The sequence below is a fragment of the Lissotriton vulgaris genome, chromosome 1_1 (genome assembly GCF_964263255.1).
Source record: "Lissotriton vulgaris chromosome 1_1, aLisVul1.2, whole genome shotgun sequence".
NCBI lineage: Eukaryota > Metazoa > Chordata > Amphibia > Caudata > Salamandridae > Lissotriton > Lissotriton vulgaris.
In genome coordinates, this window is record NC_141685.1 from 1,337,786,168 (window position 1) to 1,337,810,271 (window position 24,104).

Sequence of the window (24,104 nt, forward strand, 5' to 3'; positions counted from 1 at the left end):
TGATTGGTTCAGATGCTCCGTCCATCACCACCCCCTTCTGTAACTTGATGGGACATTGGCATGAGCTAAGAAGCCAGGTGATCATTTTGGAGGAGTTGTGGGTCAATGGCAACAGGAGCAAGTTGTATCTGGCCTGTAAATGATGGCCCAGATCCACAGCAGGCAGTGGTGGAGTAAAAGGAAAGCACAAAGGCCAGGACCTGACCTGCAAGAATTGTCTTTCTCAGGTTGTTTTTCCCAGTTACCACCATTATCGTCTTATATGAACCTTGAAACACATCTCAATGCCTGCCTGACCCCCGGCACCATAACTTATTCTAGTTTGCAAATATTAGATGGCAGTGCTCAATGACTAGTGATCCACAGACTGCACCAAAAACCAACGTGAAAAGCTTCAACATTGCAACAAGTCACAAGAGAACCCGCAATACCCAACATAACTGAAATCCCAGATCCCACTTAGTCTCTCTGGACTGCCACAGGCCATGGAGTCATTCTGTGTGCCAAATTTGAGCACCCCTGCTTTGGTTTGGGTGTCTCAATTCCCCACTCTTGATTGTGAGAGCCTTTCTTAATTACATTACCTCTCTTGTGCAACCATGCTCCAATTAGCACAAGCTTCCATGCTTGGGCTCTAGTTTTTGCCCACTCGCCCCTGTTGCCTCAGGCTTATGAGAATCTCTAGTTGTTCAATCTTTGAGACACCTGAATTAAGACTCTCCCAAATATCCTCAGACAACCAAACAACCCTCCTACCCGACAAATAGTAATGAAAATCACTGTCATCCTACGAGTGAAAGACCTGTCCAGCGACAGAGTGACCCCAAAGTCTAGTACATTCAGTGAGCCTGTGTATACCCTCTCACGTCTTCCCCTATATGCAGCCTTTAGGGCCAGCTCAGAGCCCTGACAGTGTGCACCCTCACTCTCAACTCCACACCCACACATCACCCAATGGACAGCAGCAAATACTTTGTGTACCTCGGAACTCAGTCCTTGTGGCCGCATCCATCCCAGGATGTCTAAAGGAAATCTGAACAGACCCTGATGGTGTCAGGGTCATGCTCCCAAAAACGCTAGAGAGTGTTGATAGACAACATCAAGAATTCAGTTCCCTCCCAACCCCCCCCATCTTTTGTCTCTCTTTTTGCATTCTCTCCTTTAATGTCCTTTTCAGGATGCCTTACCAAAATGATCTCAGGAACCATAACTTGTCTGTTGATTTGTGTGCTTAAATATGTTAATCAGGATACGCACAGGACACCTAGTTGTGCAGATCTAAAGTCACATAATTAATCTGAAATTGTTAATTTTCAAGCTTTTGAAGTTTTCTGGGTAAATTCCTTAATTTCCTATTCTAGACAGTTGGAGCCCCCGACATCCTACAACGATGACTACAGGCATCTAATTGTTGAATAGGTTTACTGTTAAGGGAAACGCATGTAAACAAGCATGGGCAAGGCCAAAAGATCTTGCATGTGGGACCTATTGGCCTCTGCCAATGGTTTGTGGTAATGTTGTACACCATAGATAATAGCAAATATTTCCTCAAAAAATATAATCTGTGGTGTGGCCAATGGCAACAGGGTAGGGGTCAGGGGAGAGGTGGATGTAAGGTGGTGTGTAAGTGCAGCGAATCACCACTTCACAAGTCACAATCCACATGGCGTTGATTGTGAGTCGTAGAGGTTTTTTTGAGGGTTTAATTCCATACTGCTCTTTATGTTATGCCCCTAACTTCTAGAAGAGAAACAGTTTTACAATACTGTGTTATGCTGTATCTTCGTCGTTATCCATGTACCGCACCCCAGAGTTTTTTTGTTGTTGGTTTTTTTATGAGTTTTGAAAACCTTTATTGAGAAACGATTTGCACTTCGAGTTACATACAGTATGTACAGGCGGGAGATCCGCAATCGCAAAGTGAAACACATTTGTTTAATACATCACATAAGCCATCATATGCAGGAAACCCACGGCAATGCACAAAAAGAGAAATTCTGAGGTGAAGCAGGAGGAGCAGGGCGGTCCCTGGGGGAGACCCCAAACAGATGGGAGAGAGCACAAAGGGCCCAGGGGGCGCAAGAGTAGGGGAATAGCACCTCACGGACCAGCACAGGCCGCCGCCGCGGTGGAGTGCTGGCGGGGAGCTGCACGGGAGAGGTCGCAGAGGGCAAGGCGTCCTGTCGCTGGAGATAGGAAACCAGGGGACCCCAGATATCGATTGGGCGGCTAGTGGCTGGCACCGAGTCCCAGAATTCGGACAGAAGTGTCTGACAGCGTGAAGCATCCCCGAGCCAAGCGCTAACTTTGGGCACGGACCTGCGACCCCAGCACATGGAGACCCTGCGCCTTGCGAAAACGAGCAGCATTGCAGTCAGCTTGCGAGTAGCGTCTGGGTAGAATTTTACAAAACCTAGGAGACAGAGCAGTGGGTCAGGCATGACGGGGGTAGAGGTAATCTCAGTTACAGCGACAAACACGTCACGCCAGTATGCTGAGACCTTAGGGCATAGCCAGGCTTGATGGGAAAAGTTTGCAGTAGGAGCGGAGCACCGCAAGCATCTGTCTCTTGGGATGAGGTCCATTTTGTGCAGCTGAGCAGGAGAGCGGTATACTCTATGCAAATATTTAAAATGTATGAGGCACAAACAATAATTTGGAGATAAGCGCTTGGTCTGATTACAGCAGTACAACCAGTCCTCATGAGAAAGATCTGTGCCCAGGTCTGCACTGCACGGGCGCGTTCAGTGGAGATAGAGTCTGCAAGCGCAAGGGCGTAAATCTTAGTGACCAGCTTATGGGGGGAAGTGGAAGTAAAGAAAAAGTGAAGGCCAGTCATCAAAGGGGGGAGGGGGGGAGGCTGAGGCAACGTGGGGTGAAGTTCCCTGCAGAGAGCTCTGAGTTGATAATAGAGCAGAGTGTCCATGGGGCCAGAGTCAGCCGGTAGAGAAAAGAAAGTGTTGCCGGGATAAAGGTCCGATACCGTAGAGAGCCCCAAGCGAGAAGCGCGTTTGACCATACCCGCAGTCTTCAGAGGGCGGAATGTTGGGTTGTGTGTAATGGGCATAGCATTTGCAGAGAGCATACTAAAGCCAGAATATCTCCGGAGCCCATCCCAGGCCCATCCCAAAGTCTCAACCTTGTCGATCTCACCGAGTGGTGGCTTTGCTGGGGCAAATAAAGCGGTCGAGAGCAGCCAGGGGGCTGCAAGATCAGCTTCCACTGAAACATGCAACTGGAAAGGCGTCGGGTGTAGCCAGAAGTGAAGAAAGCTGGCTTGGGCGCTGAGGGTGTAGATTTTGGAATCCAGGGCAGTCAGTCCGCCACGCAACAGAGGGAAAGTTAGTATATTGAATGCAATTCTAGGTTGCCGTCCCGCCCAGACAAGGGTAATTGAGTGAGCGGAGTCTGCAGAAGAAGTGAGCTGTAAGGGGGATGGGGACGTTCACAAATAAATACAAAAACTTTGGGAGCACCACCATCGTGGCAATCGCTATGCGGCCAGCTAGAGACAAAGGTAGCCATAGCCAGAGTTGGATCTTAGACTCCAGCCAGTCTACAACGCAGCCAAAATTGGACTTCCAAAGTTCGTCCACATCCTTGCTGAGCCAAATGCAGAGTTACCTGGTAGGTCCCGACGCCCATACAAGCGGGTAGTCCGGAGTGAAGGGGGCAGTGCCATCTGAGAGGTGAAAAAGAATGGATTTGCTCCAGTTAACATGGATGCCGGAGAGGCCCCAGAATTGTATCACCTCGCGGACCATAGGGCAGCGATTACGGACATAGAGTGTTACATCATCCGCATACATGGAGACGACCAGGGCATGAGCCGCGAAGCCGAGACCCCTCTGAGTATGGTGTTGCCGGAGCCTGGCGGCAAGGGTTTCCATGGCGATGGCGAATAGCATGGGTGAACGCGGGCACCCCTGCCTTGTGCCCGAAGCGATGGGAATAGACTCCGTGATCTGACCATTGATCCGAAGGCGGGCCTTTGGGAGGGTGTAGAGGAGCTGGACTTTGCGCAGAAAAATCGGGATGAAGCCCAAGCGAGGGAGAAAATAAAAAAGAAAGGGCACTCCAGAGTATCGAATGCTTTGGTGGCACCCAGAAAGGCCGCCACAGCCAGAAGAGCGGGATTCATTTAATGACTTACGGAAAAAATGGTCCTGAGATTGCGTGAAGTAGCGCAGCCAGGAATTAAGCCGGATTGGTCCGGGCGAGCAAAAATCTGCGTGAGGGGGAGAAGGCAGGAGGCAAGCAATTTGGCAATGATCTTATTATCGGTATTAATGAGAGACAAAGGGCGATAAGAGTCGCGGATCTCGGGGGGCTTGTCCGGTTTCAGGAGAAGCATTAGCAGAGACTCGCGGAGCGACGGAGGGAATTGGCCACACTCAAACGAGTCGTTGTACATGGCAGCAAAGTGCGGGGCGAGGAGGGGCGCAAAAGCCTTCTAAAAGGACGCAGGTAAGCTGTCAGAGCCGGGAGGCTTATCCCCAGGCAGATTGTTAATGGCCGCCAGGATCTCCTGCTTAGAGAAAGGTTCATCCAGGTATTCCTGGTGGCAATTGCCCAGCCACAAAAGCTCAAGGGTATCAAAATATTGATAAGAATATTGCGCTGGAGCACAAACCCAGTTGTATAGATCTGGGAATAAAATGCGGTGAATCGAGCCACCACTTCCTCAGGAGAGGCAGTTCTATCCGAACCCCCGTCTTGAAGTGCAGTGATATAAGAGGCTGCGTGAGGCTGATGTAAAAGATTAGTCACAGTCTTGCTGGGATGGTCCCCCTCTCCATAGCGGCGCGCCCTCGCCTCCCTACCCAAAAAATGAAGCTTCCTATTGGCCTCATCAGCGAAATCAGTGAGCTTACACTGAGGCGTCGCAAGAGTGTCAGGTTTAGGGTCAACAGAATGTGAGGAGTCCAAAGCCTTGATCTCGCCCTCCTGCCTGTCCAGAGTACTGCGAATGGAGCGCAGCACGCCGGATTGTCTTGAAATGCACTCACTTCGGATCACCACCTTAAAGCCCTCCCAAAGTGTGGAAGGGGAGTAGACAGAGCCTTCATTAAGGTCAAAGTAGTTTGTGATTGTGGTCTGGATTTCATCACAGAATCCGGAGTTTCGGAGTGCGTTGGGGGGCAGCCGCCAAGAGAACGCACAACGCAGGAAGTGGGGGAGTTGCATACAGAGGTGAACCGGAGCGTGGTGAGAGATGGTGCACACCATGTGTTCCACCTAGGTGAGCCATGCGAAGGCGTCATAATCCAGAGGTCCAAGAGGGACCAGCAGCCCCGGGAGCACGTCATGCAAGTACCTTTGCGCGCCAAATAGGCGAACATGCCGCCACGCATCGAGAAGTGAGTTATCGTTGAGTATGGAGTTTAGAAGAGAAGTCGCGCGCGGGTGGAGAGCATGTGTACCAGAGCAATGGAGAGCGGCTGTTAGTGTAATGTTAAAATCGTCCCCCCCAAAGGAGTGCAGCTGGGCCAGAGAAGAGATGTGCTGCCAAACCTGGGCAAAGAATTCAGGGATCAGGGACATCGGAATTGGGACCATAGAGCTCTGCAAGGGTCAATGGCTGTGCTAGGAGAGTGCCGTGCAGGAGAACGAATCGCCCCCGGGGTCCGTAATCACCTGAGAAGTGTGCCAGAGGAGCCCTCTGCGCATAAGGATAGACACCCCACGAGAGTATTTGGAATAGAAGGGGGAATTCATTTCACCCCAATGTCTGGAGAGGAGCCTGGAGGAGGTGGCAGGCAGCAAATGGGTCTCTTGTAGGAAACAAATGTCAACCTTATGCTGGATAAGGTGGGCATGCACCAGACGGGCCTTGCGGTGGTCATTAAGACCACGGACGTTCCAAGTCCAGAGAGTGGTGTCTGTCATGTCTGTGTGCCGAGGGAGTGAATGACGGATAGAGCCTGCTGTGTAACGGGGACCATGAGCAGAGGAAATGAGAAGTGCAGTGTGAAGAGCAATGTAGCAGTTATCGTGTCCCAGAAAAGAACAAAAGACAAAACAATCAACAAAGCCTCGGAAGGAGGCAACAAATCCAGAGAACCCAACCTCCTGCCACCCACTCCAACCCCCCAAATAGGCTGAGAGACCAAGCCAACCCACCCAAGGAAACCAAAACTGGGAAGGGGAAACTCAGTGTCCAGGAAGGAAATTATCCCTTAGAGGCATGATTTTGCCCGGCGTACACCCCTGCCGAAGAGACATGGTTGCCAAGCTGTGCGTAATTGCGGATAGCATTTAGATCGGAAGAAAACTGCTGGGGCGCCTGGGAGACAGTGAAACCCAGCATGGGAGCAAGGGGAGAACATAGGAGAGAGGAGATGAGGGGAAGGCCCGTATGACAGGAGAGGAGAGTGGCCCCACAGCCATGTCAAGCCTCAGGGCCAAATGTACAACAAGCAGGAGCAAGACAGAGAAGAAGAGAGCCGCCTGCAATAAGTGGAGCAAAGTGGAAGTCAGCCATGGAAAGCAACATTACACCAAGAAGCACAGATTACAATGACACAATAACAACAGCAGGAGTCAATCATTGTCACTTAGGTTGCCGTCAGCATTAGCCTGGGAACCAGAAGGGGAAGAGCGTTGTACCTGGTCAAGTTATTTCGCATAGCTCAATGCGGCCTTCGGTACCAGGATGAAATGCACCTTGGAGCCCTGCCTGACTCGCAGCTTAGCAGGGTACACCAGCCTTCACTGCCATGATGTGGTCGGGGAAAAAGGCGAAGGAGTTCCCTTGATGACGGATTTCCCCCTTCTCCCTGGCCGCACGAAGAACAGCGTCTCGGTCCCTGAAGTTCAGCAGCTTGGCGATGATGGGGCGGGCCGGAAGGCTGGGAGCAGGACGAGGGCCATGGGAATGGCGGGCGCTCTCAACATTAAAAACGGGGGAGAGAACGTTGCCAAAGAGATCACGGAGGAGCCGCTCCACAAAGTTTTCCATTTTGGGTATGTTGGAGGATTCGGGCACGCCAGTGATGCGGAGGTTAAGTCCTCGTACTTATTCTTGATCAGCTCAAGAGCCTTGTCCATTTGGAGAAGTATGTGATGGTCTTGTGTCGTGGCATCCTCAGCATCTGAAACCCTCGCCTTGACCTGAGTCAAGCGTGTGTCATGCGAGTCGACCAGGGCCTTAACAGTGTCCAGGCGGGCAGACAGCTGGTTGAGCTGGGTGGGGATTCCAGTAACTGCGGTCTTCATGTCCACTATGATGGCCTTCAGATTATCCTCCCTGGTCGGACCGGCATCGGACTGGACGGCCGACTCGCCTGCTTCGGTGACAACTCCATCTTGCCGCGTCTGCCGGTATTGATCGAAAGCGATTTTAGGTTGTTTGGGGTCGGCTTTCTCCATGGTAAGGCAAGGCATGTAGACGGGCCGCCGAGGCGAGGCAGATGGTAGTGGGATAGGCCGCAGCTGGGGGAGGCGAATGGAACAATGCGGCAAGCGATAGTCCCGAAGGGAGACTGGTGAGGGTGGAGATCAGGCCAACTGCTCAGGGCTACAGGTTCTGGTCCCACTTTAGAGAGCTACGATGAAGCAAGGCCCCCCTGAGAACAGAGGCGGCAGGAGAGTGCGCTACTCTTGGCAAGTCAAAGTTCAGCAGGCATCAGATGAAAATAGCAGAGCCAGGCAAGTGGGGCCGTGAGGGTCAGAAATCAGGTAGTATCAGTGTTTGGAGAGGCAGACAAAGCAGTATCCGACCACCGAGGTTGGATCACCCGCCAGACCAGCCCAGCACCAGGTGCAATGGAGAGACGATGAGGGTACGTGAGGGCCGCTGCCCGCAATGGAGATAGGTGGAGGCCGCCCAGAAAGTCTGCAAGCCTAGACGAGGGATGAGTGTCTGCATGTAATGTCCGGAGAGCCAGCAGCAGGTGAAGAGGAGGCAGCCACGCGGTCCCCGGCCACTCACGGTGAGCGCCGCAGGAAATACAAGCCCGCAGGGGTAGACGCAGCCAGGATATGCGGAGGTGCGCCACCCGCATCACAGGGCCCAGGGAAGGCAGCGAGAAGTGGTAGGCCCAGCCCAGGCCCCAAGGTACAGCACATGCCCCCCTATCCTGCCGTAGGAAGCCCCCGCGGTAGCGTAACTCACTAGGGGAAGAAGAGGCTGGGCGGCAAGCAGGCTCCGATGGAGCGGTCTGGTCCCAGCCGGTCAGCAGAGGCGATGAGGAGAGGCGGCGGCATCTCAGCGGTGTGTAGCGGGCTTCAGCCGCATGCTTGAAGGAGGGCCCAGCAGCCGCGCCAAGCCTCAGCGGTTGAAATTGGGTGCAGCTGCAGCGGTTTGGGCTCAAAAGGGGACCGATCAACGCCCCAGGGTAAGGAGGATCAGGATGTCGGGGAGCAGGAAGGCAGCTCCACCGATGTCCACAGGATCGTGGCAGATTAAAGGCTTGGCCAGCAGAGCCCACTCAAGGCCATCTTGCAGCCGGCTAAGCCACGCCCCCCACTGCACCCCAGATTTAGCCTTCTGTAATTGCTGTCACTACCTTTTGAGTCGAGAGTTCAATCGAAGTAACTTAATTAACGAATTGCAATGAAATAGAATGTTAGGAGGCATGTACGAGATGGCCGAGGTGTAAAATGTATACCTCGGAGCTCCGCCGGCGTGTAGTACCAAAACCATCCCTATGTCGGGTGCTGGCCCCTGACCACGGCTTAGGAGACTTCCCGACTGAGGGTGGTGATCAAGAGGACGCCTGGGGCCACGACATTGACAGCATAGAGGAGTAAGCAGCCCTGGCGGTCTGAGCGGTTGTAACCTACGGAGTGCGCCGGACACGATCCAGAGGCCGCTCGTGTGAGGGCGTGCGGTGGGCCAAACTGCGTAGCTGCAGGCCACGGCCAGGCGGCCTGGTGAGATGGAGCCAACCCCCGCAGACATTTTAGACGATGAGTGCGACGCCCAGGTGCGGGATGTGGGGGCTACCTGCTGAACTGAAAGACGTGCAGGAGACCAACTTCCCCCCCGCCCTCCACATGCCTGACAAATGCTGCCGTACCGCCGGGGTGTGAGGAAACCCTTGGGTGGGATTGTACTGCCAGACTGGGCGCCCACACGCCATGACAGTTTTACCTGGGGCTGCAGGAACCGCGGGAGCTACCGCAGCTTAGAGGCAAGGGCACAGATATTGGGCCTACTGCAGCCCGCGATTGCGGACCGGCCCGCATCCGATTAACCGTGCAATCGTGCAGCACTTGGCCACCCTTCCATCTGCTGGGATTTACTATGACACCCGGTGCAGCGCACACGACCAGGCCCACCATCCCCCCCCTGTTCTTTGTTGCCTCCCGTTAGGAAGGAATATGGTCACTATGTGGGGGTAGGGAGCCTTGAGCCTTGGAGAAACATCAGGCGGGAACGAGAGAGGCCTACTTGGGGTGAGTGGTGAGCGGAGGCTCGCGCTGTAAAGAAGGGAAAGGCCGAGAGTGGTCTCTCGTAGCACGCACTCCGCCCCAGGCAGTGACACACGCACGCTCACTGAGCATTACCTTGGGGGGTGCAGTCTCTCTTCGTGGCTTGGGCGTTACACTGTGCGGCTTCAAGTTGGCGGCGGCTGCTCCTCACTGTGAGAGTCGGGCTACCAGGCGACGGCCTCGCAACTGAATGGCTCCCGGCACAACTCCGTTGATCTTGGGCAAGGACCTTGGACCCACGATGGTGAAGGTTCACAGGTCTCTCCTGGGCAAAGGCACGCTCGGGCGGGCAGCGGTGATTTCTCACGGCTCCCCCTCGGGACGACGGTCCTGGCCGATGGCAATACTGATCACAGCACTTCTGGTCACGCTGTCGATTGAAGCAGAGTGCAAGACTGCTCCAGGGCACACGGTCACGGGGCAATTCTCACAAAGGTCTCAGACTGCAAAAAGCACATGCACACAGCGTCGCTGAGACACACTTGGAAACTTTTATGTTCCTGAGTTTCCACAACAGGGAGCCAGCTCCTCTCGGGCCCTTGGAGACAAGTTACTTCAGGACACAGCACACAGCAAAGTCCTTTCAAGCAGGGGGACACAGCACATAGTAAAGTCCCTTATCCTCTCCTTAGTCAAATCAGCAAACTACAGGCCAACCCCAGAACACACAGCAAGGGAAGTCCTTCTCTTCAGCTGTTCTTCTTTGGCAGAGGTTCCTCTTGATCACAAAGTAGTTTCAATCCTTTTTCAGGCTTGAGTTCAGTCTTTAGTACAGTGGTTTCAGCTCTCAGATTTATACCCCTAAATGCCTTTGAAGTCTTTGTGTTCAAGTGGCTTTGAGCCCGATCCAAACCAGACCTGGGTGTCTTCCTACCCGTGCACACCCTCTTCCTTTGATAGTGAGGGTCTGGGCCCCAGACGATCCGCAGGAGGTGGAGCCATCCTTTTGTGGCAGCAATACAGCCCTCTTCACATCCAGGGGCTACTCCTCCCCTAAACCAAATGCAGGTCAGCCTGTTGATGTCTCACCTACTCCTCTCTGATGTCAGTACACTCCCCAGACCCTGTCACATCCAAACCCAGATAGTCAATACACAACCAGGCAGAGGCACACAGGATGGTTTAAGACAAGAAACCAGCCACTTCTTAAAGCGTGGTTTCTAAACACACAATTTAAAAAACCATCTTCACAAAAAGATGTGTTATTAAATTCTGAGTTCAGGCACACTAAACTCCATCTCTCCATCTTATGCCTATGGGAAGATATGCTGGAAACATGTGACATAGCATTCTCCATTCTGTCCTATGGGCAAGATGGCCTTGCAAAAGTGAAAAACGAATTTGGCAGTATTTCACTGTCAGGACATGGTACACACCTCGGTACATGTCCTACCTTTCACATACACTGCACCCTGCCCAGGGGGTACCTTGGGCCTACTATAGGGGTGTCTGATGTGCATAAAAAAGGAAAGGGAAAGCCTGGCAAGTGGGTGCACTTGTCAGGACAACAAGGCAGTTAACAAACTGCACACAGGCACTGCAGTGGCAAGCCTGAGATCTCTTTTTAGGGCTACATGTGTGGGTGGCACAATTAGTGCTGCAGGCCCTCTAGTAGCATTTGTATTACCAGCCCTGGCACACATAGTGCACTTTACTAGGGACTTTACTAGTAAGACAAACATTCCAATTATGGACTACCAATTAACATAACACTTTATACACGGAGCCATTGAAGAATCCGCCCGAGCACTCAAACATATAACAAATAGCAAATATAATAAAGTCAGTTCTTGAATTAGTATACAAATCTATATGGTTCATGCTTCAATGTCCATGAATTTATTCAACTTCCTTCAAATCAAATATTCTTCTCTTGGCACAGCTAGTAGTCCACATCCATAAATACAAATAAACAATTCTTCAGTTCACGCAAAGTAAAGCAGCCAACACGTGTTTCGTCATGCAATGTAATGCATCATTGACTTCTTCAGGGCTGAAATAGTACCGATACCATATCAACATCACTAGTAGGGAGGCTAGGTAAAACCCTCTTCTTCCGAACGCCTAACTTGATACCGTGTTATCTTTCGCGATTAAACATCATGTTTTGAATCGTTCCGTCTCGCTTCCCAATACATTTTTTTTTTAAATCTTTTTATTAGCAAAGTTGTAGAGCAACAACAGAATATAGATATGCTTATACAATACTAATGTTAAACTCCGTTGCACATGTATGCGGTTGCTCATAGCAAATATACAAGCTTGGTAAATTCGATTTTTCATTTTGTCGATGAATCATTACAACTAACAAACCCCTTCATTCCCGATCCCACCCTCCACCCTGCGAGTTCCCACCCTTCACTCTCTAAATAGGTATATGATCTAAATATCGCTATGCGGGTCACACTCTAGTCATTTACACATAGTTAAGGTCAATACACAGTCTGGTTAGGTAGCGGAATGCGACAGACGGGTTCGATCTACCCGTGTTGCCTCATAGTGCACCGCAGGTATTGTTCGTGGCAGTGCATATGAGAATGAGTATGGGCGTAGCCGCACCCCAATTGGCTAGTCACTAATATCCTCTTCATCACTATCATTGCCAGCCTCAAACACCCCCAAAGTGTCAAACCATTCCAGTGAGATAGGTGTCTTGCGGAGGCCCCTACTCTCTTCCCTTTGTAGTGCCTCGCCCTCAGCCTTACCCCAACGTACAACTTCCGCCCTCCACAGATCAGGGTTGGGCGGTTTCGATGACTTCCACCGTATCGTGATGGCACGCTTAGCCAACAACAGGGCCAGATCCGAGAAGCGCGCCGCCACGGTCCTGGTGCGGGTCGATGGACCTAGCCCTAGGAGCATGTGTTCAAGTGTAGGTGATCGGGTCAATGTACCAGCCTTCTCAAGTGAGTCATGGACAGTGGTCCAGAAATACCCCAGTTTGGGGCATTGCCACATCATATGTACCAGAGATGCGTCGTCTGCATCACATCGGGGGCAGTTGCTCTTGGATGCAGGGAACATCATATGTAGGCGGTGTGGTGTTAGGTAAGCTCTATGCAGCAACATCAGTTGGATGAACTTGTACTTGGGATTTCTAGCTACCTTTCTGGGGAATTGCAGTATGCGCTCCCACTCCTTATCCCTCAATGGCCTCCCAATATCCGCCTCCCAAGTCGCCCTTAGTGGTGCCAGTGTAAGCGCCCTCCCCGATTTAATGCTAACAGTGAGCCACTTAGTTAGATGGCCGCCCGTTCCCATGAAGTAAAGCATTGTGACTAGAGGATTTGCAATAGGCTCCTGTCCGTCGGGTGACCAGTTGCGCAAGATATAGTGTCGGAGACCGGCATGCAGGAGAAAGGAGCCGCCGGGTATGCCCTGCGTGGTTCTGAAGTCTTCGAAGGACAACAAGTGCCCCTCCGCAAACAGGTCACCCACATGTGTCACACCCGCGTCATGCCAGGGCTCCAGTAGAGTCGTTGTAAGTGTGCCCGGGCCCAGTGGTATGCCCAAGAGTGGTATTGTGGGGGCATAAGGTGTCCCTGTGGACGTATATTTCAATGCCCTTCGCCAAAGTGTGATCGCCAGTTTGAGTAGTGGCGTAGTGTTCCTAGGTAGATCCGATCCAGGCAGGAGCAAGATGTGTATTTTCCCCTTAGCATGGTCCTCTTGGGTCAGATTAATCTCATGAAGATTGCGGCCCGCCACCCAGTAAGCCAACCATTGTAGCTGACATGCATAATGATAAGCCCTAAAGTCCGGTAAGCCCATGCCTCCGGAGTTGGAGGGAAGCTGCAACTTAGCCAGCCCTATTCGCCTGCGGCCATGTCCCCACACAAGTTCTGTGAGCAGGGAGTCGAGGGTCTTGAATGTTACCGCTGGGATCTGGAACGGCAGGTTGGTGAAGTAGTAGATAAGACGGGGCAACATCACCATCTTGGAAATAGCCACTCTGCCGGGTATGGAGAGCGGCAATGTAAGCCAAAATTGAACTTGAGACTTCAGTGCTCTAATGGCCCTCCCCAGGTTGCCGTCTATCATCATGCTCGCCTCTCTATATATCTGTATTCCCAGGTAACGGAAGGTGGTTTCCGCCATCTGGAATTCATGCGGGGCAAAAGACAGGGGGGTCGAATCACCCGCAGCTACAAAGGCGAATCCGTAGGACTTAGACTCGCTGATGGTGAGGCCAGATATTACTCGAAAATCCTCAAAAACCTGGGAGACTGGGCCCAGCTCACCCCTCAAATCTCGGAGATATAATATGATATCATCCGCGTATGCAGAGACAATGTGGTCCGTACCATGCCGCCGTATACCGTAATGGGGGGCTAGCAGCCTAAGTCTGCAGAGCAATGGCTCGAGGGCAAGGACGAAGAGGAGAGGGGAAAGTGGGCAGCCCTGCCTGGTGCCTCTGGCAATGGCCATGGGGCCCGAGATTTGGTTGGAAGTGCGTACCCTCGCCGTGGAGATTGTGTATAATAATCTGACCCAAGCAAGGAATTCCGGTGGGATCCCATATTTTGATAATGTGGCAAACATATAGTCCCATCTCAGGGAATCAAAAGCCTGTTTTAAGTCCAGAGAGATGCACCCTTCGGAGCCCACGCCCGCATCGTTCCCAAGCATGAGCTGGGCCAATCGCCGAAGGTTCATGGCCGTATTACGGCCTGTGACAAAGCCGCATTGATCCTGGTGGACCAAATGTGGCACGTATTGTACGAGCCTTGATGCCAGTATCTTGCTCAAAATTTTTGAGTCAGTATTAAGAAGGGACAGGGGTCTGTAATCGGCCAACTGCAGACCGTCTTTGGCCGGTTTCAAGAGGGACGTAATCAGAGCTTGCATGGTTGATTGTGGTAGAGAGGCTGTGCGTAGAGCTTCCAGATAAACAATGTGTAGTCGCGGGGCCAGGAGGTCCATGTAAGTGGCGTAGAAGTCGGTTGGCAGGCCATCCGTTCCAGGGGCCTTACCCTTAGGGAGGGTTCTGATTGCCTGTCTGATTTCTGCCAATGTTATGGCACGCTTCAAGTCTTTATTCTGATCTGCAGTAAGCTGCGGGAGAACCAGTTCCGCCATGAAGGTCACTAATGCGGGTTCGGACAGGGGTAGTGGGGGGCCATATAGCGCGGTATAGTAGTCCTTAAATGCTGTATTAATCCCTACTTGGGTGGTAGCCAGCTGGCCAGAGTGGTCCAAGATCCGCAGAATGGGTTGGCTGATCGGGGAGTCCCGCAGGATGCGGGCAAGTAGGGGGCCGGCCCGGTCGGCCTGTGTGTGCTGCCTATTCGTGTACTCCCTATAGTCAATAACTCGCAGCTCTTCCAGCAGCTCTGCATGTCTAATACGTGCCTCCTGCAGTGGTGGAAAGGGAGCGTTGGTACCCGCTGCCTCGTTCTCTAAGGATGCAAGTGAGCCCTCCACCTCCTTAAGCTGGCTAAGTACCTCCCGTTTCCTTCCCACCCTAGTAGTCATAGCAGCCCCCCTCAGACATACTTTGAAAGTGTCCCATTCTACATGCCGGGAGCTAGCCGTGCCCGCATTCGTGGAGAAGTAGGTATCGATAGTGTCGGAGAGGGAGGACCGGAAAACCGAGTCCTCAAGGAGTTCAGGGTTTAGTCGCCAGGTCGGTATGGGGGCTAGCCTCCTACCCCACTGCCATGTAATTTCCACGGGGCTATGGTCCGAGAACGTTTTCCCCATGTGTTGTGTTTGGACAATCAATGCAGTAAGGGACCTTGAGCAGAAAATATGATCGATTCTGGTGTGAAGCTGGTGGGGAGGGGAGAAAAAGGTGTATTCCCTGTCCATGGGGTGAATGCTACGCCACACATCTGCCAAGTCCCAACCCTCAGCCCAACTCGCAAGCGCAGCAGCCTGTTTCCTGCTCTCAGTAGCCAGTAAGGGGGGGTGTGACCTATCCAGTAGAACATCAAGTACAGCATTAAAATCTCCCCCTATTACCCAGCGAAGGTCAGCCCAGTCTGCAAGCACCCCGTTGACACTGGACAGAAATTCCAACTGGTTCGTATTAGGCGAGTACATGCACCCCACAACAACTTCCTCCCCATCCAACAGACCCCTCACAAACACATAGCGACCCTCCTTATCAACCCGTTGCTCCAACAACTGGAAAGGAAGAGACCCACGCATCCAAATTGCCGCCCCCCTTGAGAATGCGGAATATGAGGTGGCATAGAGCTGTCCTCTCCACTTCTTTCGCAATTTCACCGCTTCAGCAGCGTTCAAATGTGTCTCCTGTAAACAGGCAATTTGTGTCCCTCTCCGGTTGAGTTGTGCAAGGATTCTATGACGTTTATGCACTGATCCCAAGCCACGAACATTCCAGGTGCACAAGTGGTAATTGTTAAGAGGTCCCATTCCCATCTGTGCGGTGTGGCAAGGTGTAACAACTGGGCGACCCCACATGTTCTGCTGTGCTAAAATAGAAGAGTGTCTCGCAAACAATAAACCCCCAAACAAAAAGGTCCCTGAGCCAACGTACCCAGGAGCCAAACCATGATGTCCAACGTGGGCACAACACAGTCAAGTACGTGTGCATACCGGGGGGTGGTGGACCTCCGACGGTTGGCACTGAACTGTCTGCGTGGGCGTGAGAGCCCACAATATGATGGATCCCTGCACACTCAACCCACCATATGTGAGGGAGGGGATTTGACATACGTTACCACTTGGAGAGAAGTAATCGTGTCGTGGCTCAGAACTCCGCTGCCATCTGTGCCGTGATCTTCGGGAAAAGTTGCAGGCTGTCAACTGAACCAGACACCTCAGTATGAGTGTCAGTGGTAACGGTGAGTCTGTCTCCGGTTGCTCCCGCGTCGTGGGCAGCCAGGGCCGCCTCAGTGAGACGCTGATGTGTGGATGATGACGTGTGGTCTGTCGCCTGTTGTCCGAGAGTATGCGCCGCCCCCGATGCTCCATGAGATGAGTGATGTCCAGGGCTGTGAGCGTCGTTCCGTCGGTCTGGCGAGCCCCTACGGGCGTTGCTGTGGTGGTCTGTGAACTGGTCCTGCGACGTCGGCGGAGTCAGGGCGACCTCCATCCATTCAGACGCTTCCTCAGGCGAGTCAAAGAAGTGGGACTTGTTGTTATGCAGGATTTTTAGCCGAGCAGGGAACAAAAGGGCATATTTCATGTTCCTGTCACGCAGTCTGCGCTTCACCCCCATGAAGGTGGACCTGGCTCGCTGTACAGTGGGCGTGAAATCAGGGTAGACCGAGATGGTCTTGTCCTCGAAGCGTATCGGCGCTTCCTCCCTGGCCGCCCGAAGGACAGTGTCACGATCTTTGAAATGGAGGAGACGAGCGATCAGTGGGCGCGGGGGTGCCCCAGCTAGTGGGGGCCGTGATGGCATCCTATGCGCCCTCTCTACACTGTAGAGAGCGGTGAGATCTCTCTGGCCCACCAGCTTCCTAAGCCAATCCTCCACAAACTGCGTAGGGTCTCTCCCCTCGCTTCTCTCCGGAATGCCCAGGATGCGGACGTTGTTGCGGCGGGCCAGTCCTTCCGCCTCGTCCACTTTTCCCCACAGCTGCTCAAAATACTCGTCAAACCAAGGGTTTTTCTGTGCGGTTTTCTTCGAGTTCACGTGAATCACGTGACCAAACAAGCACGCGCATCAGCCTCCCTCCTAATTGCATTTTTTCACGGCCGCCACCACATCAAAGGGCTTCTCCCAGCGTGTGCTCTGCGGCTTCTCCTCCCCTAATTATTCATGGCTGGCCGGTGGCCGGACGTACTTTCAGTTTCCCGGCCGATTGACCCTCGGATGGTATCATGTCATGCACTGGCGTTCTACAGCCATCTTGCAAAGGAACCTGCTCATTTCCACAGGACAAACAACATCCCACTGTCCATGCACCACAGTTTCAGGAAGGCCTCGATAATACAGATTGAGGAACTCATACACCATTATTTTCATGACTGAATACACGAAACAGCAACACCCCATCTAGCTTGATGGGAACTTTGCCTTGATCTTATCCTCACCCCCTGGTCCCCTTTAGATTGCCAATGTTCAGTCACCTACACATGTGACACACGTGACACTCTTACCACTCCTACCGCTTCTATCAAATTGCCCCTGCAAACACACCTCTTCAGTCATGGGCTTTCCCATCACACACCATTCTAACTAGCTACCTAGTCGAATTGTTTCTATGAATATGAGGCAAGACTACAACCCCCAGAATGCATTATGTTCTCAGAGGAACGTGTAGCATTGCAAGACTGCGTCTCGAGATACGGAGTCAAGGCTAAACCTAAATTTGCTGGCAAATGTATTTAAACAACCAGTCTAAAAACAGATTATGCGTCAGTTCAAACTTCTCCACACAGCACGCCCAGCATCCCTATCTTTGGTTTGCTGCAGAGTTAATTTCCTAAACCCGCCCTCTATTTGGAGTTTCACAACAGAATTGGAAAGTTTTGAACACTCCAGTGGGCGCTATGTACTGTCACCAAAATAACTGGTTACGATGTGGGCTCTGCTTTTCCATCTCTGTTTCTTTTACATTTTTATGAGGATAATTACAACTCCCCGACTCCCACGCCCCCGTCCTCGCTCCATCTGCCCAGGCGTGCGCACCTGCGCAAACAGCGTCAGCCACACACGGGACCCTATGCCTTCCCCATGCCTCACTGCGTTTCCGGTAGTAGAGAGGAAGTAGGCTCCTCCCACGACCCCTCCTGTTAGAAATCACATACTTTTCATTCTTTTCTGTCGACGTCCTTTTACGGAAAGAAAGAAGTCCAAGGCAAATTCCAGGACTGTCTGCAGACAACTCATTTATAATCCCTTAAATGAATGTATGTGCAATCTCCATGTGATGCAGGGATGAACAATATGGCTGACAGTGGTGCTTAGTTTTCCCCTACATCGTGAACTTTCTGTGACCGAGTGTGTAGAGTGGGGCTAAACCACCCTAAGAGAAGGGGGTGTCGAATTCATGATTTAAAATGTCATTTGTAAATCAGTGGTGAGAGGTGCTGCAGCATGGACACTACCTCCCAGTTCGAGGTCCTGGTAGTTAAGTTATATGCTGTTTCAAACTAGCACACGAGTCCCAGCTCTCCCAGGCGGACAATTTGTGTGGCCTTGTGCTGATCACTATATGTCTCCCTGTCCCAGCCAGACCATCTCTCAAAAACTGATGGAGCCCAATGTGATTCAGTTCCCCGTGTGCACCACACCATACATTTCCTTCATTCTTATGGTGGATGGGCCCAATTCACTAAAGTAAACTGAGACGAAAGTAACTTTTACTACTCGTAAATGCCCTTTGTGAATACCAAAAGTTGAACTTTACGACTTTCGATATTCACAAAGTTCATTTACTAGTAGTAAATGCCCTTTGTGAATACCGAAAGTCGTAAAGTTAGACTTTCGTCGTATTTTACCTTTGTGAATCGGGCCCGATGTGTTTCGTGTACGCCATAAACCGAATTGCCTATTTGATCTTGAATAAAAGCTTCTGCTGGGATTGCGGACCATGGCACAGTGGTGGCAAGACTTGGCATAAGGTGGGCATTCCTACTCACTACCCAACTCTTGTGTGTGGATAGCCTTAACTTAATGGAAGTCATTCTTGGCTTACTGGTGGAGCTCACTCCTGGTAGTGCTCTGTGCTTGGCATAAGTATGGTAATTGCTGACACACTGAAGGCAGTCCTTGCATCATGGTGCCCATCCATGGTGTTGCTGGCCCTGGCATAACGCTAATAATGTGTTGCAAAAGGTGGACATTTATGTCCACTTGCCACCCTTGCAAGAGTGTTGGGCCTGGAATAATGGTGGCAAAGCCTGGGGTACCATGTGCAACTACGGTGTCAGTTCCAGCAACAACGCAAGCATTGCTATAAAGGCGGTAATTTGAGGCCTAAATTGAGAACTTTGATGGTGCCAATTCTAATTATTATGATAATCCTGCCATAATTATGGTAATTATTGCCATATTTTGGGAATCTGTGGCCTCAGATTGTGATACTTGGGCATATAACACAAAATGTACCCGTGTGTGGCTGTGGTACATGTAGATGCTTGATGAAAATGATAAACTGATGTGTGTAACTGACAAAGCTATTAATTTTGCTATTTTCAAAACCAACACATAAATTAAAAAAGTGTCATTTACAATACCAATCGCTCAAACTTTCATAATGCGAAAAGTTAAAAGTATGGGCATTGTAAATCCCAAAACAAAAAAATAAAATGTCATTTACAAAACCAATAGCTCAAACTTTCCTACTGCGAGACCTATTGGCAACGCCAGTGCTTGTTCTTATTCCCAACAACAATAATATCATATGAGCATGGATCACGGAATACATTAGTATCATTGTTGCTGATGTTGGTGCTACTGTGCGGACACAAGTTACAGTATACATTGACATTGCATTGACAGGCATTGTGCGGGTACAAGCTGTGACATACATTCCCATTGCATTTAATTATATTGCTGATGTCGGACCTGCACATATTATGACATTCATTGACATCGTATCCACCCATTCCAACACAGGCATGGCCTAACTTCTAAATGTGGTTACCTTTGAAGATCAGCTTTTTACTCTTGTCTGTGCTAAAAATGTCTGTGAAAGTGTGAATGGAAAGAGCCTTTTTAAGACTTCCCTGCCTAAATATTTGACTGATCATCATTACAGTTAGAAAACATCTCTCAGTCTGCCACACAGATAATTGATTTTGGTTCCTATAGACCAATTGCAATAACATCGCCCTTGCTCAAGGAAGTGGGGTTTTAACATAATGGCTTATGGACCAATGTTGACCTCAGAGTTTTTGGCATGTATGTATACATCATTGAAATTTTAGTGGTGCATCTTGAGAGCATGTTGAGGGTTCATATCTATGACAGAAACCCTAAATGTACTTTTGGAATGCCAGACTATCCACCTCTGTCTTGTGTTTGTGTTCTAAGGTTTCTACTGTGCAGATCTAAGAATACTGTAGAGGGAAGATGGCCTTTGTCTTCAAGTTGTCCTGGCTGATGTTTATCACTGGCCTTGCTCTGGGATTCACCACCGCCTTTTACGTCCTGCATAATTTACTTGAACCTAGAGATTTGCAAAGCCTCATTCTGTCCACGCCAGTCATCAGCAAGAACCTCCACTCGGTCATAAACAAATCAGCGTTGTTTAACTTGGTTTACCGGCATCATTCAGGTGGGTATGCATGGAAGACCTCCTTGGGTTGAGGGGTTTGGGGAGATAGAATTACAACAATGTATGTGTTTTAATATGTTGTGAGGCCTCAGTAGCAAACATAAGGAGATGGTGGACAGAGCACTGAAACTTTTTCAGACACTCACCCCCAGTCACCGTTCTGGGATGAATTCATCATCATTCTTTAGCTCACTTTGCCATCCCAGTTCAGACCCAGCCATATGCAAATCAGTATTGGCCCTGTTCCTCATGGGAACAGTCCAGCTCGAACTGCCAAGCCAGGTCTTCTCTGGACCGGAAACAAGCATCCTGGGACCAATTTCTCCAGGACCAGACAAGACCAGTTTGGATCTGTGCCTGTCGAGGCAAATTTATAGCAACCTGACTAGAAGACTTTTGGGTGCTGTGTGGGTTGAGTTCCGATATCCCACTGGGCAGGGTTTTTCTAAGATGACGCCATGAGAAAATACCCTTTATTTGCCAGGTCACTCCCCCTTTTTTTGGTGAATTGTATTGCTAACTTTTAGACTCTGTACACAGGGGCACTGTTCTACAGTGCTCACTGTGTGTGCTCTGGCCTAAAAAACTTGTAGAAATTGCCTAATTGCTAATTACCAAATGTAACTCTCCTTACAGGTCATTGTATATGGTGTAGCAACTTCACCCATGGCATGGAAAGTTATAAGTCACCCTTGGATTACAGCCCTTATTGTGCCATTCACTAGTGTGACAAGGGAAATATATCTTCAGGTCTACTACTGTAGCCTGACTTCTGCAATTTAAATCGGCAGCCTGACCTGTGAAAATATACCTTTTGGCAGGGGAAACAACTTCCTTTTAAATATTAATAAGTCACCTCTATGGAGGCCTTGTAACCTACCAGGAAGGGGGCATAGCATTTAAAAATGGGACATGTACACATTTAATGTCCCCATGTCATGAAGTGACAAGCCCCCAAAATCTATTTTCTCTCTTGAAGTCCCTGGCTCTCTATGAGAAAACTAGAGAACAGATTGAAATATTTATCTGCTTTCTTGAGTTTGGTGCCAGCTAAAATGTTTAATATTAATTAAAAATTCAATCCAGTGGTGAAGTGGTATTTTATTTTCGAGCAAACAATTCTGTTAATATTTAGCAACATATAGACATACCCAGCAGTTTCCCAGTAAGATTCACCCAGCCCCATGTAACATAAAAACAGATTACATAAAACTTTGTATTGTAACTGTTACCTGTACCTGTAGGTACGCAGCACCTTTATGTTTTATTCACATTTTGTGTTGCAGCAACCTGTGTGCTATTTACAGCGTTCTGATATTGTCTGGTCATGTATGCGCTAAATAAAACTCTCTAATATTAATTGCTCCCGTTATTTGGGGCCACAAAGGAAAGCATTGCATGCTATTTGTATAGCCACATACAGAGAGGTATTTTTAGTAAATATTTAGGAAGAGTAATTTCTAGAAACCAACTTTTCCCTGCCTGACGCTCCTGGTGGCTAATTTACAATATCTCTCGAGCAGCAGTCCAAAGTGCTTGACCCTAATGAGGCATGAAAACTGCTCCAGGAGCCGGGACAATGGCCTATGTGTGTTGAGGTGTCTTCTTCGCCTGGCAAGAAGACCATCTGGGGTGGGACCAGGAGCTTAATAAACTTGAAATGAATCTTCCCTGCCACAAGTAAGGGTTAGGTGACACATGGAGATGACCACCCTTTGTCTCCCTCATCAGGATGGAGCCAAAACCAGTTTGAGGAGAGTTCCCCAGGAATTGGTTTTGAGTGTACTTTCCGGTACATACATAATATGTAGAGAAGGTATTATGTGACATTTTGACATTGAAAATCCAGCACCATACAATTACATGCATTCAAAATTTCATTCTTTGAGAACCAAGCAATGTCTTAAGTGGCCTGGAGACTTAAATGCAGCATAGAAAAAACATAGAAAAAACGTACCACCATTCATATGTTACGTAAGTCATACCAAGAATGAGAAAGAGGCATAAAGACATTTAACGTATCATAATTCACTGAACAACACACCATTTACAAATAACAATGTGCAAAAAGGAGAGGTAAAGACTAGAGAGTACGGGAAAACCCAGGACAAATAACTCAAACCAAGTAAAAAAGAGAGACAAAAGAAATTCTTGTCTGTTTTTTCTGAAGATGAATGGAATAAAAAAGAAAGAACACAAGCAAGAATTGACTCATCTTGTTTTCTCCATTGTCTGCATAACTCTTTGTTGTTAAACGTTAATTGTTGTTGCCTCTTATTTTTTGTCTACTTTTTCTAGTGTATGTACTACTGGTATCTGGTCATGTGAGGTGATCAATGCTGTTTCAAATACTGTGAATACTTCAGGTGTTGCAGTAACAAGTACCCTTGCTGCCAATATTTGTTTCAACATTTTACTTTTTCTTGGCATTTTTTCACTAAAGTCGTTAAGAATTCACATCTCTGATTCCCCTTATTGGATTCTTGTCATTTTGTGTAATTTTGCTTATTACATTTTCTCTGTTTTTATAAATTCAAGTGGGATCTTTATTATATTGTGTCTTCGACTTTTTAACTGGTACTTCTAAATGCTTTCCACATTTTCTCTAAGTTAAGCCTACCTGTTCTGTGCAATATCTACCAGGGGTTGAGTTCACTCAGGTTTAAATTATTGAAACCTTTGACTGGACCGCACAGGTTAGTGAATGTATTTCTTGTGGTGGACCACCATCCACCCTAATTAATAATGTTTTTTTTTTAATTGGTGTTTATTGGTGGGATCCAGAACTTTTGTTTAGCAGTACCACACAGTTTTAAAAGTTGAAATAAAAAAAAACGAAATCAAATTAAAAGCATATAAAATGTTTTGGGATGTTTAATTGGTATAAAGTCGTTTTTGGCTCATCTTTGATTTTTAAAATTATTTTGGAGTCGAGTTTTTGCATCCTTAGGGGCATATTATCAAGGGCTGTATCGCCGCTTTAGCGGCACTTTTTGCCGCTAAAGCGCCAATATTTTTATCGCCCTATTAGCAAGCTGTCGCTAACAGCTGTTAGCGACAGTTTACAATAGCGCCCGTTTTTTTTACATCTTTGCATGTCAGCGATATTTATCGCTAATGACATGCAAAGTAGGCATTCCTCACTAAAAGTAAAGGGAAACAGTCGCAAACACAACTTCCCCCTATTATCAATGCCCGCAAATTTAGCACTGGTATTCTCACGCTATTTCTGGTTTTCGCCGCTATCACTGGATTTTTATCGCCTTAGAGATAAGCGTTGCTAATAACGTGCTATTTCGGCAATGAAATCCATCAATAGACGGCGATAAAAAAAAAATTGCCGCAAACCTGGGTTAGCAATCATTTTCGCCTCTACTTGCTAATATGCCCCTTAGTTTTTGGGGGGGAAATGGAAGTGGATCAGTCTACCATGGAGAGCTTTGGCGTGGCAGAGCTGACAAATGT

The 24,104-nt window shown here is 49.4% G+C and overlaps 1 protein-coding gene across 2 annotated transcripts in view; it reads left to right on the forward strand.

The window, feature by feature from the left end:
* LOC147749128 (glycoprotein-N-acetylgalactosamine 3-beta-galactosyltransferase 1-B-like) overlaps positions 1–24,104 on the forward strand; it is a 465,041-nt gene that overhangs the window by 139,450 nt on the left and 301,487 nt on the right. For both annotated transcript variants that reach the window (XM_086966422.1, XM_086966414.1), the window contains exon 2: positions 20,396–20,639. In XM_086966422.1, coding sequence (XP_086822548.1) covers positions 20,435–20,639 — 205 coding nt within the window. In that variant the 5' untranslated portion in view covers positions 20,396–20,434. The remainder of the gene's footprint in view (positions 1–20,395; positions 20,640–24,104) is intronic.